This window comes from Mobula birostris, chromosome 5, assembly GCF_030028105.1.
Source record: "Mobula birostris isolate sMobBir1 chromosome 5, sMobBir1.hap1, whole genome shotgun sequence".
Classification (NCBI taxonomy): Eukaryota; Metazoa; Chordata; class Chondrichthyes; order Myliobatiformes; family Myliobatidae; genus Mobula; species Mobula birostris.
The window spans coordinates 96,064,190-96,080,867 of NC_092374.1; the positions used below are offsets into that span (position 1 = coordinate 96,064,190).

Consider the following 16,678-nt stretch of genomic DNA (forward strand, 5'->3'; position numbering starts at 1 on the left):
AATCTCTCTCTCTAGCCTTTCCCTCTCTTTGTCTGGATCTCTCTGTCCATCCAGATACCCCCTCACTCTCTGCCTGAAGAGCCTACCACTCAAGTCAAGAGAGTCTCCTAATATCTCTCCCTCTTGAGTCTGCCCCCTCTATTCCCTTTTGTCCTCTCTCTGATTTGAGTCTCCCCCTCTCTATGCATTTAGTCTCTCTGTAAGAGTATCCCACTTTCTTTGTCTCACCATCTCTCTGTCCCGAGACTGCCCATCTCTATCTCCTGAGCCTACCCAACTGTTTCAAAAGTCTCCCCCTCTTTGTCTCAGAAGTCTCTCTCTAGTCTCCCTTTTTCTGTCTACAGTCTACCCTCTGTCAGGAAAATCTCCCTCACTCTTCTCCCTTCCAGTCTCCTCCTCTCTCTATCTAGAGTCTCTCTCTCCCCCCCTCTAAAGAGTATTCCACTTTCTGTCTAGAGTCTTGCCATCTGTCTCAAGAGACTCCATCCCTTTGTCTCAAGTCTCTCTCCCTCCATCTGTCTAGTCACTTTCTCTCCCTCTGTCCAGAGTCTCACTGTCTACAGAACCTCTATCTCAAGACATTCCATTCCTCTGTCTCGTCTCTATCTAGAGTCTACCCATCTGTGTCACAAGTATCCCCCATCTCAGCACTCTCTATCCCTGTCTGGAAAGTCTCCCTCACTCTCTCCATCTCAAGAATCTCCTCCTCTCTATATCCCTCTGGTCTCCCCTCACTCTCTCTGTCCAGAAAATATCTCTGTGTCTAGAGACTGCCCCCACCCATTCTCTTGCCATCTATCCATCTCTCTAGTCACTCTCCCTGCCCAGAGTACCCCCCCACCCCCCATCCATGGTGTGTCTGTGTGCGATAATCCCCCAGTGACAATCTCTCTTGAGCCTGGCTCAGTCTCTAGAGTCTCCCTGTCTCTTCCACCTCTCTCCCTCCATCTGTCTTGAGTCTTTCTCCCCCATCTCTCCATCTGTCTTGAGTCTCTCCCCCCCCATTGAAAGTCTGCCTCTCCTCCTCTCTGCCAAGAGCCTCTTTCTCTCTGAAGTCTAACACAACCTCCCCCACCCCCCCCCCACTGTCTCAGGTGTGTACCCTGTGTCTGTCTTGAGTCTCTAACTCTCTTTTCCCCCCCCCACCTCAATGGTCTCTCTCTCTCCATCCATTTCAAGAGTCTCTCTCTGACCCCCTCCTTGTCTCTCCTACTGTCTAGAGTCCCCTCCCCTCTGTCTCTGCCAAGAGTATCCCTCTTCCCCCCCCACCCCCTAATCTGACTGGAGGGTCCCCCATGTTTTCAGTCTATTTCTCTCCTCCCCCTCCACTGGTCATGAGACAGCACAACTCTTGAGACTGTCTTGACCATCTCTCCCTCTGACACAAAAGTCTCTCTCCCCCTCTCAACATGGAGAGGATCTCCAGAGAACACAAGTCTTTCTGTCCACCCCCCTCCCCATCTATTGAGAGATGAGCAGCAACTCAAGCCCCAACATCTGCCTGTCAGTGCCAACAGCAGACCCACCCCTGCCCAGGGCACGCAGAGAACTCAAAACATCACACCACCAGCAGATTATGAACTTTATTTAAGAAATGTACATGCACATATATTAAATAAAACCGGGTAACTCTTTAAAACCCCTCAATCATAGGTGGGAGTATTGACAAGATACACCCCGCCTTCCACTGAAGGAATCTGACCCCACCCGGGATGTCACAGGTCACAAACTGTAACCTTTCAGAGGAATGGGAGTGGGCAGGGAGAAAGAATGCGGTCTCCACTCTCAAAGTGGACCCACCATTATCCCCGGGAGCGATTCTCTCCCTCAGCAGAGTGGATAATGGACTGGATTATTCCATCTTGGAGGTGCCGAGGGCAGGATAGGGGTATCAGAGATGATCGAAACAGTTTGGAGAGAGTAGCTGGTTGCCAGTTCCAAGATAATGGAATCAGGATTAGTCCATCTTTTTTCCTAGCATGAAGAGCAGCCCCACCTCCTTCCAAAGATGCATTCAGACACGGCATGGTGCCAAGGCCTGAGCCTTCTCAGGCCAAGCTAGCTTGCCAAGTCTCTCAGTTTGCAACTTGTCCCTCAAGTACCCTTCCCAAACACATCATTATTTTTTAAATTGCAGAATCAAATCTCATCCGGAGCCATCCGAAGCACAAAAATTAAATCCTTCACAAACTGTCAAAAACCCAGTCCCTCTCCTAAGTTTAAAAAAAACTCTAAACAAAAAAAATCCACAAGGTAAATGCTTAAAATAAACCAAAGCACAAAATGTACAACGTTCTGTTTAAATTCACAAACATTCCTTCTTCATTCAGCACGTCACAGAGAATCTTTGATCAACAGTTCCCGGAGATGCTCCTTTTCACAAATGACCCCCGACCTGCGACACCGACTGGTCCTCACACAAACTCCTTGTTGCTGGAGGCCTTGGAGCGAGCCTTGGATTTCGGGTAGGACGCGGGGTAGCCACCACCCTTACCGGGACAGGAGCAGCTCAACATCCCGCCGCCGATCAGCACCAGAGCCGCCCCAGCCCAGTTGACAAAGATCGCAGACCCAAACTCGTACCTGAAAGGAAATGTTACAGCACCAGTCAGAGCAAGAGGCACAGGACGAGGTTACACAGACCACAATCCCATTGTGGGGAGCCCCAGATCGCTCAGACCCCAGAGCCTTCCCATTTCCCCAATATTCACCCTCTGCTTGTGCTAGCCTGGAAACACACAGCTCAGGCTCCCACTGTTATCAGACTAGCCCCCTCCCACCCTGGGAAACATTCTTCCCCATCTTCTGCACCTACAGCCCAAGCCCTCGGTGGGACAGGCACCAGGTACCAAGCACAAACCAGCCTGGCACTGAGGAGTTTTGCAAGAGGCTGCCAGTCCCACAGGGAGGTGCCCAACCCCTGCCACCTCAAGCCTCCCTTCCCCTCCCCACCATGCAGTCATCGGGAAGGACTTACTTTGTGTTGACAGGAGTGAATGGGTTGTAGAAGTCTTTCACAATCTGATTGCCAAACCAGGAGGCACCAATCAGTACACAGAGACCTGTGGAGGAGAGGCAAGAGGTTACAGGGGCTTTAAGACAGAAACATCCTTACCCTAAGAAGTGACAATTTCTCTTAATTATGGAGTTAAAGCCCTCAATTTCCTTCCCACAGGGAGTAGAAGGGCCAAATGGCACACAAGACACTCAAAGTATAAACAGGAACATGGGGTGGGGGCAGACTGGAGGAGAGAGGGAGGGAGGGAGGGAGAGAGAGGGAAACAGCTCAGATCAGAGTCAACCTCAGGACTTTGTGACCTCTCTAAACACAGGCAATATCTGTGTGACCTCTCTGGACACAGGCAAGGTCCGGGAGAACTGGAGTAGCCAGTGTTGTTCCTTTATTCAAGTGAACCAGGGTTAATCCTGGAAACCAGGGACCTTGACAGGGGGATCTTTACAACAGTGGTGGAGAGGAATCTTAAGGATACAAGCATTTGGAAACCCATAGTCTAATTATGGCAAGCCAGTATGGCTTTGCTCATCCAGAAGATTAAGAATGGATTCCACAGCAAATGGATGGTTTAGATTCAGAACACAGACCACAATCCCATCATGGGCAGCCATTCAGCCCATACAGGACAGAGGGTCTTGGGTGAGGGACTAATCTGAGCTGCGGGTCTCTGATTAGTGGAGTTCCGCAGGGATCTGTGCTGGGACCTCTGCTGTTTGCGATGCACATAAATGACCCAGGTGAAAATGCAGATGGGCAGGTTAGTTTGTAGATTTTAGTAAGATTGGAGCTGTAAATAGTGTAGAAGACTGGCAAAGAATACAGCACACTATAGATCAGTTGTATACATAGGCTGAGAAATGGCAGATGGAGTTTAGCCCAGATAAGTGTGAGGTGTTGCACTTTGCAAGGTCAGATGCAAGGAGACAGTACACTGTTAGGGGCAAGATTCTTGATTCTACACAGGTAGATAAGGTGGTTAAGACTTGTGGAATGCTTGTTTTTATTAGTCAAAGCACCGAGTTCAAGGGTCAGGAGGTTGTGTTGCAATTTTATAAAACTCTAGTTAGGCCATATCTGGAGTATTGTGTACAGTCCTGTTGCCCCCTTTATAGGGAGGACGTTGAGACTTTAGAGAGGGTGCAGAAGAGGCTGAAGGGAGATCTGGTTGAGGTTTATAAGATTGAGAGGCATTGATAGAGTAGATAGGGAGCATCTTTGCATCTTTTCCCTCCCAAGCATGGAAATGTCTAATACCAGAGGGTATTTAAGGCAAGAGGGGGCAATTTTAAAGGAGATGTAAGGGGCAAGTTTTTTTTTTTTTTTGAAAGAGTGGTGGTAGAGGGTTTTAACAGACATTTAGATAGGCACGTGAATGTGCAGGAAATGGAAGGATGTGGCAGAAGAGATTAGTTTAGTTGGCCAGTTGAATTGGTTCAACACAGCACTGTGGGCCGAAGGGCCTGTCCTGTGTGTTCTATTGTGCATGTGCTCTCTCAGTACAGGACTGTGGTGACTCTTGTGGGCCAACTCTGCACATCCATAGGCTGCATTCGTTTCAACACACTCCATATTTCCATGTCCACAAAATGAACCCAAGGGCAGGGGAAGTCTTTCAGTGAAAGGGAAATTTATTCTCCCAGGTTATGCAGCTGAACTGGAGTTCAGAAGATTGACGAGGGATCTCATTGAAACCAACTGAATAGTGAAAGTCTTGGATAGAGGGGATATCTCCTATAGTGGACAGTCTAGGACCAGAGGGCACAGACTCACAATAGATGGATGTCCTTTAGAACAGATGAGGAGGAATTTCTCAACCCAGAGGGTGGTGAATCTGTGGAATTCATTACCACGGATGGCTGTGGAGGCCAAGTCGTTGGGTACATTTAAAATGGAGGTTGTTGGCTTCTTGATTAGTCAGAGCACCAAGGGTTATGGAGAGAAGGTAGGAGAATGGGGGTTGAGGGGGATAATAAATTGGCCATGATGGAATGGTGGAGCAGACTCAATGGGCCGAATGGCCTGATTCTGCTATGACTTAAGGTCTACGGATATGATAGGTCAAAGCACGCAGACTGCAAAGTGGAGGCCCAATTACCCTTCTTCACCCCCCCACTTGGTTTGGAGCCGAGGTGGAGGTCCGTGCGGGCAGGAGGCACAAGGCCTGGAGACCAAAGCAAAGTCATTGGGTCCTGAGGTCGAAAGACATCCCTGGGGCGTTTGGTAGCCAACACAGACTGTACATATCACTATAGGGCACTACAGCAAAAAAATCATTCAGCCCATCTCGTTCAATAAACAAACAACTATGAATCTGAACTATTTGGGGGGTGTAAACTGCACCCTCTCCCCTCAGGGAAAGGGGTGTTTGTCCCACACCCCCCAACTCTGTCCAGGAGGCTCCCCCCGCTGGGTGGGGGACAGGAGCAGTGCTCACCTGCCAGGATGAAGGCGATGCCCCCGCCCATGGCGATGCGGGCTTTCCGGGTCTTGTCGTCACTCCCACACTTGGTGCACTTCATGCCCACGGTGCTGATGCCAAGGGCCAGGACACCCACCACGATACCCACCACCATTAATGCTCGGGTTGCCTGCAGCGATGCTGGAAGAGAAGGAGAACTTGTTAGAACCCAGACCAGAGATCACCGGGTGCACGAGAGGGTGGGGGGGGGGGGTGGAATGGAGCCTTGTGGGCCATAAAGGAAAGGAAAAAAAAAACAACAACAAACAGGCTGTTCGGCCTCTCAAGTCCTTTCTGTCATTCTGATTTATCATGGCTAATTTATTTTCCCTCTCAACCCCATTCTCCACCCTCACTCAAGAACCTCTGAACCTCTACTTTAAATATACCCAATAACGTCCTCCACAGCCACCTGTGGCAATGAATTCCAGATTCAGGCTAAAGAAATCCCTCCTCAGCTTTGTTCTAAAAGGACGTCCCTCTATTCTGGGGCTGTACTCTCTGGTTCTACTACAGGGAGCATCCTCTCCCTCTCGGCCTTTCAACATGCAGTAGTTTTCAATGAGATTTCATCACCCCCACCCCCCCCCCAACCACCTTTCATTTTTCTAAACTCCAGTGAGTACGGGCCCAGCGATATCAAACACTCCTCATACATTAACCTTTCCAGTCCTGGGATCATCCTCGGGAACCTCCTGCCAGCACAAGAGGACCAAAACAGCCCACAAAATCTGCTCACACCCATTACCCCATGTCTGTTTGGACCTCCATCCCCAAATCCAGAAAGGACATGCCTGTGGTATCTTGGTGCCCACTTACAGCCCTCCCCCCAAAGAGGATTGCAGGAGATGGTCCCTATACCCAACTCCCCCCATTGAGGTTGGGCAGGATTACGACTCGGAGCTATAGGTCAAGGATGATAGGTGAAATATTTAAGGGGAGCCTGTGAGGGAACTTCTCCACTCAGAAGCTGGTGCAAACATGGAATTAACTGCCAGCAGTAGTGGTGGACGTGGGTTTGATTGCAACATTTAAGAGAACTGTGGATGGGAGGGTGGTGCAAGCATGGACTAGATGGGCCAAAGGGCCTGTCATTGCCCTCCAACTAATGGTTCAACTCCATGAATCAGCCCATAGCCCTGGCCCCAGCCCCTTTGCAGAAGGAAGGCAGATCAGTGGTGGCATATCAAAACCTACAGTAAAAGGAGACTTGTGTCAATGACCAGCAATGACAGTTGAGATTGTGCTGGGGGCAGCCTGTCCGTGACGCCATTCTTCTGGCAATAGAGCAATACATCTTCAAAATGTGGGAGGAAACCAGAGCACCCAGAGGAAACCTACGTCATCACAAGGAGATCGTGGGGAGAATGTACATACCAGCAGGAATTGAACTCCAATCGCTGATGCTGTAAAGCACCTCACTACCCGTGCTGGTATTCTACTATATTAAATACAATCTGCTGCCCCATTTCTGGGAAAGAACAGAATTAGTTTTCCAAGAGATGGTCCACAGGGGAACTACATACCACATCAATGAGGAAAAGTGTACCCCACATCTGTCTAGTACAAGAGTTAGAGCAGCCTTTGTCTAACCAGGCAACTCTATAAATAGAAGGTGACACAGTGCCTTTGGAAAAGTAACCAAAGGCAAGACTGATCTAGAGAACAATTCAAATCACACTCCATGCAAATTAAACCCAGTCAACAACAAAAAAAACAGGAAACTAAAAACCAAACCATAAGGCCATTGGATTATCCCTCAAAAATTCAGGGCAGGAAGTAACTGCATTCTCTTCCCAATCTCACTCCAAGCTCTGCAGCAACTCCAGATGCCTCTGTTAGACATCCTGCAAGTGGGTGAATGTTGGAGCTGATTACCTGCAGTAGGAGGTTTGCTATGAAAGGTCACAAACGGAAGTGGAACCAAGGCAAGGGGAACAGTGTGGTCACAGTCTAACTACCAGTTTATACTTTACTGGATTTCAACACTCCTGGTTAACCAGTTAACCTTCCACAGTCAGCACGAAGCAAGCGTGACAGTGGGGGAAGTAATTGGCTGGTACAAACATCCAGCTCTTCACACAACTGGAATGGGCACTTTGCAATCAAACAAAATGCCAGAGGAACTCGGCAAGTCAGGCAGCATCTATGGAGAATGACATCTCAACGTAAAATGTTGACCGTTGACCCACCCCCCCCCCATTAATGCTGCCCAACCTGTGGAGTTCCTCCCGTGTTTTTATGGGCAGCTCAAGACTTCCAGCACCTGAGCCTGAGCCAGGGACAGGAGGACAAAGGTCCGAGCTCTGTGACACACTTTCCTGTTTCCATGTATGCACCGCAGATAATCTGAATGTGATCATTTCAGAGATTAACCTCGCGTCTTGTTCATGTACAGCTGCAAAGTGTTATCAGAGGGGGAAGAAAATAGAGGTGGGGGGTGCTCAGAACATTACAGCACAGTACAGGCCCTTCGGCCCACAATGTGCTGACCTTTTAACCTACTGCAAGACCAATCTAACCCTTTCCTCCACCTTCCGATCGAAATGCCCCCGATGTACCCCACATCCTCCACAACCCGTTGTCAGTGCGTTCCAGGAACCCACCAAACTTGGTGTAAAAAAAACCCTCTAAATTTCACCCCCCCCCCACTTTCCTCCAATCATTTTAAAACAATGCCTCCCTCGGATTAGCCATTTCTGCCCTGGGGGGGGGGGGTGTCTCTGGCTATCCAATCGATCTACACCTCTTATCGCCTTAGACATCTCAATCTAGAAATACTTCAAATTTCTTTCCAGAAACCTGCAATACTGGGAAGTGACTTCTCTCCTTGTTCCGCACTGGGAGAGCGCTCCCCGCCTTGCGGGGGCCGGAGAACCGCTCAGCTGGCTGCAGTTTCCCCGCGGGTCACCGCCTTAACCCTTCTCCACCTCCGTAAAGGATCTTCACTGAAACCGCCCTCAAGGTGGCGGGGTAGGAACGGCTCCGCTCCGCAACTGGGGCGCCACGTCCTGGGTCTAAACCCTCCCTCCTCCCCACCGCATAGTTGGCCATGTCCGCTCGGGTATTTCCTCTCAAATCGGACTCTGCACCCACCCCACCCGCTCCCGCTCTCTCTCAAAACAGGAACTCTCTCCAACAGTTCAGGAAACACAGCAAGAGGGTCCAGGGCTGGGGTAGGGGCAGCTTACATGAAGGCTCGCAGTTACGGGGCAAACTAGCTTGGGGGGAGTTCACAGGACCCCCAAATCAAACAGGAAACGAGGAGATATTCCTCTCTCCCTAAACACCTACCCTCCGGGGGGGGGGGGGAGAGAGAGAGAAGAGAAGAGGAGAAAGAAACTCAGTCGGAGAGAAGTGGGGATCATTTTCCGCGGGTGGGGACGCGAAGGGAACCGAGGAACGGACGGGAGACCGGAATCTCGCTCCGATCTACCTGTCGGAGACGCACCCAGAGCCCCAGGAAAGCGGAGGGTGGAGGTTAAGTGGCTCCGGAACGAACGCACAACAGCCAGGACCCTCTCAGTACATAGTTCCCCCCCCCCCAAAACCAAATCCTTAAAGGGACAGGTAACACCACCACCCATCGGCCACGAGAAGATCCTCTCCACGTCCAGCTCTGGTCTCCCGCGAACGCCCGTTAAGGACCTGTGGTATCATTTCCATTCCTAATCTGGCCCCAAGCGCTTTTATCAACAGTTGTGTAAATTCAACCAACGCGATAAGACAAAATAAATAGGAAAAAAAATGCCTCAACGGAACGAGTCTGCAAAAATCAGAGCGCTTTCCCAATTTCTAAACAATCGGATTCCGCCGGGGAGTCTCGGCGCGACGCAGACGGGACGGGTCCGGGAGAGTATAGGTGCCTGCCCCCGACCCCAGATTCCTTTGTTTTATTCCCAGACTCGGGGGGGGGGGGGAGAAAGAAAGAGAACTCCAGTAAAGTACAAGATCACACCGGGGGTAGGGAATGGGCCTTAAAACACGTTTGATAACTTACTACCTTCAATGGAGAGGATTAACAATTTATGGAGTGTTTGGGTAAAATAACACCGGGGGAGGGAGGTGAAGAGGGCTGCTTAACCGCCAGGGGGATCTTGTTCAAACAAACAGAAACTCGCTTCATTGTTTACCCCTCCCACCCGTGACCACTGCAAACCCCAGCACAGACCCACGTAAACGGGTCCAAACCGGTTCTAACCGTATAGCTGACCCTAGTAACTCAGCCCAAAGAGGTCTAACACCGGCACGGAGCGCCTGCGCCGCTCGCTCACCTCCCAACGCTAGGATGGAGTCGTACACCTTGCACTGCATTTGTCCGGTGCTCTGAAACACGCAGTTCATCCACAGTCCCTGGTACACCGCCTGCGCCGTGATTATGTTATCACCAGCGTAACTCGACATTTTCCACTGAGGCATGATGGTGCTGGCCACCACGGCGATCCAGCCGAGCAAGGCGAGGACAAACCCCAACATCTGAAGCCCCGCGTTCGCCATCGGTTCTCTCTCTCTCGCTACCAGCGCCGAAATTAACCTAAAATCAACGGGCTGACGAAAAGTTGTGGAGTGCTGGAGCCGACCCTTTTCTGACCTGTTCCGTACCAACGCCGCTTTCTTCTACCTGCAACAGCCCCACCTTCACCTGTTTTTAACTGGAGGGGGCGCGGCGCGCCCCGCCTCCTCGGGGACGCGCGTCGGGTTTCGGTTGGGAAACGGCCCGAGTTTCGGCACGGAAGGCATCCACTGCGCGTTCCCGTGGTTTCAGCCAACGTAACAGACAAAACAACCGTAAAAAAACACACACACAGACAGGCTGCCGACATTTCCTTCATAATATTAAGGATTTGTTGAATTTTAGAGCCCGGAGGAACGGCAAGATCCCACCCCGTCAGCCACGTGACGATGATCCCAATCACCTGGTTTCGCCGATGATTCAGGGGTTGGAGGAGGGGTCTGGCGGAGAGGGTTCTCCTTCAGCGCAGGAAGGCGTCCCTCGCCTCCGACCGAATTTTATCGAGACCCACAGGAGCTCAATGAAGCCAGGGACCTCAGGGACTCGGCGCCTCCCAGCTTTCTGGAAGGGAACGGGGTCGAGTCCCGGAAACACTCCACTCCCCCCCCCCCGACCCCGAAGAAGCTGGCTTCCTCAAACCCATCCCTTCACCTCCCGGGTGAGGAGGGGAGGGGTCACCGACACCCTAACTTCACTCTGACCGGTGAGTTTCAAGTTAACTTAGTTTGGGGACAAGTTTGGATTGTTTGTAGGAACCAGGTGCAATCCCATGAAACTGAGTGGCGGTGGTGTGCAGATAATTGCGGGGTTGGGTCCAGTTTAGAGAGCGGATGAATGAAGGGAGAGAGGAGGAGAGTCACCTGTCAGATTTCACTGAAACCTACTCAGTGTTGAAAGGCCCACACATAGGTGGGAGTGAGGAGGTTTCTTGAGTTGCAGAACACAACAGCACAGAAACTGCCCTAGGCACCAAATTGTTATTCTGGCTGGTCCTATTGATTCACATCTAGACCATAGCTCTCCCTAACCCTCCTGGCCATGTACTTATCCAGACTTCTCTTAAACGTTGCAATCAAACCCACAACTGCCACTTCCGCTGGCAGCTCGTTCCACAACCCTCTGAGTGAGAAAGTTCCCTCTCTGATTCCCTTTAAATATTTCAACTTTCCCCCTTAACCTATGAGTTCAGGCCTCGGCCATTCTCAGTGAAAAATACCTGCTTGCATTTACCCAATCGATATCCCTCATAATTTTGTATACCTCTATCAAATCTCCTCTCATTCTCAACATTCCAGAGAACGAAGTCCTAATCTATTCAACTTTTCCCTAGAACTTGTGTTTTCAAGTGTTGTGGGGGAGTCTAAAGCCCAGAGGGCACAGCCCCAGAATAGAAGGATGTCCCTTTATAACAGAGATGAGGAGAAATTTCTTTCAGCAGAGGGTGTTGAATCTGCGAAATTCATTGCCACGGATGGCTGTGGAGGCCAAGTCATTGGGTGTATATAAAGCAGAAGTTGATAGGTTCTTGATTAGTCGGGGTGTCAAAGGTTACTTTATACTTTATTGTCGCCAAACAATTGATACTAGAACGCACAATCATCACAGCGATATTTGATTCTGCACTTCGCGCTCCCTGGAGTACAAATCGATAGTAAATATTAAATATTAAATTATAAATCATAAATAGAATATGGAAAGTAAGGTAGTGCAAAAAAACCAAGATGCAGGTCCGGATATTGGAGGGTACGGCCCAGATCAAGGTCAGGATCCGTTCAGCAGACTTACCACAGTTGGAAAGAAGCTGTTCCCAAATCTGGCTGTACAAGTCTTCAAGCTCCTGAGCCTTCCTGGCTGGGTGGGTCGTGGCCTTGATTATCCTGGCAGCACTGCTCCAACAGCGTGCCGTGTAAAGTGAGTCCAAGGATGGAAGATTGGTTTGTGTGATGTACTGCGCTGTGTTCACAATCTTCTGCAGCTTCTTCTGGTCTTGGACAGGACAACTTCCATACCAGGTTGTGATGCACCCTAGAAGAATACTTTCTACGGTGCATCTATAAGAATTAGTGAGGGTTTTAGGGGACAGCCCAAATTTCTTTAGTTACGGGTAGAAGGCAGGAGAATGGGGCTGAAGGGGAAAATAAATCAGCCATATTAGAATACAGTAGTGGAGCAGGCTCAATGGGCTGAATGGCCTAATTCTGCTCCCATGTTTTATGGTCTTTCCTCAGTCTGGAACAGTGAATTGACAAGAGTTTGATGGTGGGGAGAGGGAAGGAATCATGGGGTCATATGGCATGGAATCAGGCCTTCAAACCAGGTCATCTCTGCTGACTGAGTTCCTAGTCTACGTTTAGCCCATAATCCTTCAAAACCTTTCCAATCCGTGTAAATCATCCAAGTACCTTTGAAATGCTGTTCTTGTTCCTGCCTCAACCACTTCCTCTGGCACTCGTTGCACACACCTAGCTTCCTCTGTGTGCAGACTCTGTCCCTCAGATTCCCTCTAAACCTCTCCCCGCGAAAGGTGAAACATTCAAGGGGAGTGTGGAATGAGCTGCTGGTGGAGGTGGTTCAGTTTCAACATTTAAGAGACATTTGGTTAAGTAAAGGGATGGGAGGGGTGTGCAGGGCTATGGTACTAGTGCCGGTTGACAGGACTAATGGTCTAGTATAGACTGGATGGGCTGAATGGCCTGTTTCTGTGCTGTAGTGCTCTTTCACACTCTCAAACCTGTGCCCTCTAATTGTCTCCATCCAAATTATCTATGCCAGAGAAGAAGATGAAGAAAGCCCTTAACTCTGAGTGGAGTCATTGGGACACTGTCGTGATGGCACTTTTTTAACAGGCTTTCTTATTTTTACAAGGCCGAGTTGCTCGCTCGATGCTCAACCCAGCACAGATGGAAAGCGTGCAAGGGAGCTGGCTGGATTCGAACTCGGGAGCATTCGCTCCGAGGTCCGGCGCTGTTGCCACTACGCCACCAGCCGGCTTACCTACGCCGTAAGGACATTATAAACCTGCGTAAAGCCACCCTTCAGCCTCCTTCACTCAGAGGAAACAGTCCCAACCTGTCTGGTCTCCCATTATAATCCATTTATTCACTACATGAAACATACAGTGAAATGCATTGTTTGTGTTATCAGCTAAACACTTGCAAATTGCTACCGATGTACTGTGGAGAGCGTTCTCACTGGCTGTATCACCGCCTGGTGTTGGGAGGCCTCTGCAGGGGGTTGCAAACTCAGCTGGCTCCATCATGGGCACGAGCCTCCCCAGCATAGCGAACATCTTCAGAAGGGATGCCCCAAAAAGCTGGCATCCATCATGAAAAACCCACAACCACCCAGGACGTGCCCTCTTCTCCTTGCTCCCATCAGGATGAGGTACAGGAGCCCGAAGGCACACACTCAGCAATTCAGGAACAGCTTCTTCTCCTCTGCCATCCGATTCCTGAATGGACATTGAACCCATGAACACCACCTCACCAGTTTTCCTCTCTTTTTGCACTAGTTATTTAATTATATATATATATGTACACTTAGTAGAATTTATAGTTTTTTTTATTGTGTGTCGCAATGTACCGCTGCCATAAAACCACAAATTTCACGACATATTGCCAGTGATATTAAACCTAATCCTGGAACCTTAAGATGTGCTGAGGGCAGCCTGCAAGTGTCAACGTAGCATGTCCTCAAGTGTTTGGCAGAACAACAACAGCAAAACAAGCCCCTTCCTTTCTTCATATCCACCCACCCACGCACAGGCCTCCGGCCCCGGGACAGGCCACTTCCGGGCTCCAGCCTCCATTGAAGGTGTGATAAATGGGAATTCTCCTGCTTTCTCTCCATAAGCTTTCAATTGCCCTGGAACACAAACTCTCTCCCGTCCCCGCAGATGCTGCTTGACCTGTTGCGTGTTTCTGACTTTATTCTGGTTCGGATCCAGGTGTTTGTGGCCACGGGGGGTGGTGTTTGCCAGCCACTCTGTGGGCATGCCCTCTGGCACTCTTGCACATCTGTCCAGCTGTGTGGCCTCGTCAGGGCAGCTTGGAGCCACCAGGTCCTTCGGTTTTATTATTGTCACAGTGAAGAGCCTTTCCACGCCACCCATACAGATTGGCCGTCACAGTAGTGTAGTGGTTAGCACAACGCTTTACGGTACCAGTGACCCGGGTTCAATTCCCACCACCATCAGTAAGGAGTTGGTATGTGCTCCCCGTGATTCATAGTAAGTCAATAGAATATGCGAACCTGGGTTCTGTATATAGCCATACCAAATTCGTATGCAAGTGCATGATGTCAAATGTTTCGGGGGAAAACAAACAGCAATTGAAATTCAAATTCAAATTCAAGGTTCAAAGTAAATTTATTATCAAAGTAACTATTTTTCTATCAAAAGAGATTTTTTCCCCAGGGCTAAAGGCTAATGTTGGGGGGGGGGAATAATTTGAAGGTGATTGGAGGAAAGTATAGGGGAAGATGTTTGGTGAAAATTTTCTTACACAGAGAGTGCAGAGCATGTGGAACATGCTGCCGTGGGCGGTGGTAGATGTAGGTATTTATTTATTTTCTTGATTGTTTATTGAGATAGGGTGCAGAATACTCCCTTCGAGCTGCTCTACCCAGAAACCCTCTGATTCAACCCTAACCTAATCACAGGACCAATTAAGCTACTAACCCATGTGTCTGTGGACTGTGGGAGGACTCTGGACCGCCCAGAGGAACCCCACAGGGTTACGGAGAACACACAAATTCCTTACGGGCAGCGGCGGGAGACATTTAAGAAACTCTTGGATGGGCACGTAGGTAACAGGTAAATGGAAGGGAAGGATTAGATGGATTTTAGAGTAGATTAAAAGGTTGGCACAGCTTCATGGACCCAAGGGCCTGTGCTGCTCTCTGTTCTATCTGTATATTATCGTTCACAATACACTGCCTAATATGCAATTTATTGTGTTCCAGTTGTGTTTGTCCCTGTAAAAATTATCTATGATTTACAGTTAACTTACGTTTTTCTTGTGAATGCTGCTTATCTGATGTTCTATGCCTGAGATGCTGCAGCAAATAGGTTTTTCACTTGTGCTGACATGTACTTGTTCAGATGATGGCAAATTTGAACTTGGCTTCGGTTTGCTGCATATTTCTGCTTCTCTCTCTCTCTCTCTCTCTCTTTACTGTTCTTTCTTCTTTTCCATCTCTTTCTCCGTCTCTCCCTCATTCTGCCAAGATGTTTCACCCCCCCACCCCCAGACGCATGTGACTGACGCGTAACTGAAACTGTAGTGTGTGTAAACAGAAAGGCGATCTTCCCCACGACGTCAGCAGATTCCCCGTGGAGAGTACCCTGAGTCACTCCCTCTGGGTGACGGTGCAGTGTTCGCAGAGTGATGTCACCAGGATCCATCACCATTGGCCGAGGGTTCTCGTCACCTCCCCTCTGGTTGTCAACGGCGACCAAGATCACCCTCTGTCACCTTCTTCCCCCACCCCTCAACCCACCGTGATCTCTTCTACCATCGCGGCACGATCGCGTAGCGGCCAGTGCCAGTTCAATTCTCACCGCTTCTCGCAAGGGGTTTGTACGTTCTCCCAGTGACCGTGTGGGTTTCCTCCAGGTGCTCCGGTTTCCTCCCACAGGCCAAAGACCTATGGTCAATTGGTCACAGGGGTGTAATCGGGCAGCGCGGACTCGTTGGGCCGTATCTCTGTAAAAAATACTGGGAATTGTAAACAAGAAACTCTGCAGTTGTGGGCGGGCTATGTTAGCTCCAGAAGTTTGACAACACTTGCTGGGCTCTCCCCGGCACAATCCTCGGACTGTGTTGATCAGTGACACAGTATGTTTCGAAGGAGATGAAACAAATAAAGCCAATGGTAAATCAGCAACTCCCGCCCCCCCCCCCCGCCAGTTCCCGTTGCTCTGACACTGGCAATCCTCAAACCCCTGGGTCCTCGGCTCCAGAATTTTTCCACCTGCTGGGATATGTTGGGGATTCTGCCCCCATCCCATGATTGTGTGCTGAACTCTTTCCAGCGTATTGACTGCCCCCCCCCCCCCAGGATGAGCTTAACGTGGCGATTTGACAAACAAGCATTGAGAGGGACTCAGAGTTTCCAAGTGAGCCAATCTGTATACAGGCACATTAAAAGGTTCCGGAAGGTTGGTCAGAACTGGGAGAACCGGACCTTCCACATTGACACTGGTTTTTCACCTGCATGATCTTATCCAGGCTGCAAGTGGGTGGGAATAGGAAACCATGGTAACCGCGGCCGTCCCACCAGTCGAACCATAGCAACCGGCAGGCTCTGCGTCTGAGTGGCAATGTAATCAAACCGAGGATTGTAATCAAAACATAACAATCAGAGCCTGTAATCAAACCGAGGATTGTAATCAAAACATAACAATCAGAGCCTGTAATCAAACCGAGGATTGTAATCAAAACATAACAATCAGAGCCTGTAATCAAACCGAGGATTGTAATCAAAACATAACAATCAGAGCCTGTAATCAAACCGAGGATTGTAATCAAAACATAACAATCAGAGCCTGTAATCAAACCGAGGATTGTAATCAAAACATAACAATCAGAGCCTATAATCAAGTCAGGGACAGTAATAAAACTATAATCAGGCCTGTAAATGTCATAATCATGCCTGAGATTCGTATTAAGCTGTAACAACCATGGCCCGT

The 16,678-nt window shown here is 49.5% G+C and overlaps 1 protein-coding gene across 1 annotated transcript; it reads right to left on the reverse strand.

Moving 5' to 3' along the window:
- Positions 1–1,569: 1,569 nt before the first annotated feature.
- LOC140197898 (claudin-7-like) lies at positions 1,570–10,116 on the reverse strand. Its single transcript, XM_072258482.1, has 4 exons — positions 9,749–10,116; positions 5,451–5,615; positions 2,978–3,062; positions 1,570–2,583 (listed from the first exon to the last, which is right to left on the reverse strand). Exons 1-4 carry the CDS (start codon positions 9,969–9,971, stop codon positions 2,415–2,417), a joined length of 642 nt encoding a protein of 213 aa, XP_072114583.1. The 5' UTR covers positions 9,972–10,116; the 3' UTR covers positions 1,570–2,414.
- Positions 10,117–16,678: the final 6,562 nt, after the last annotated feature.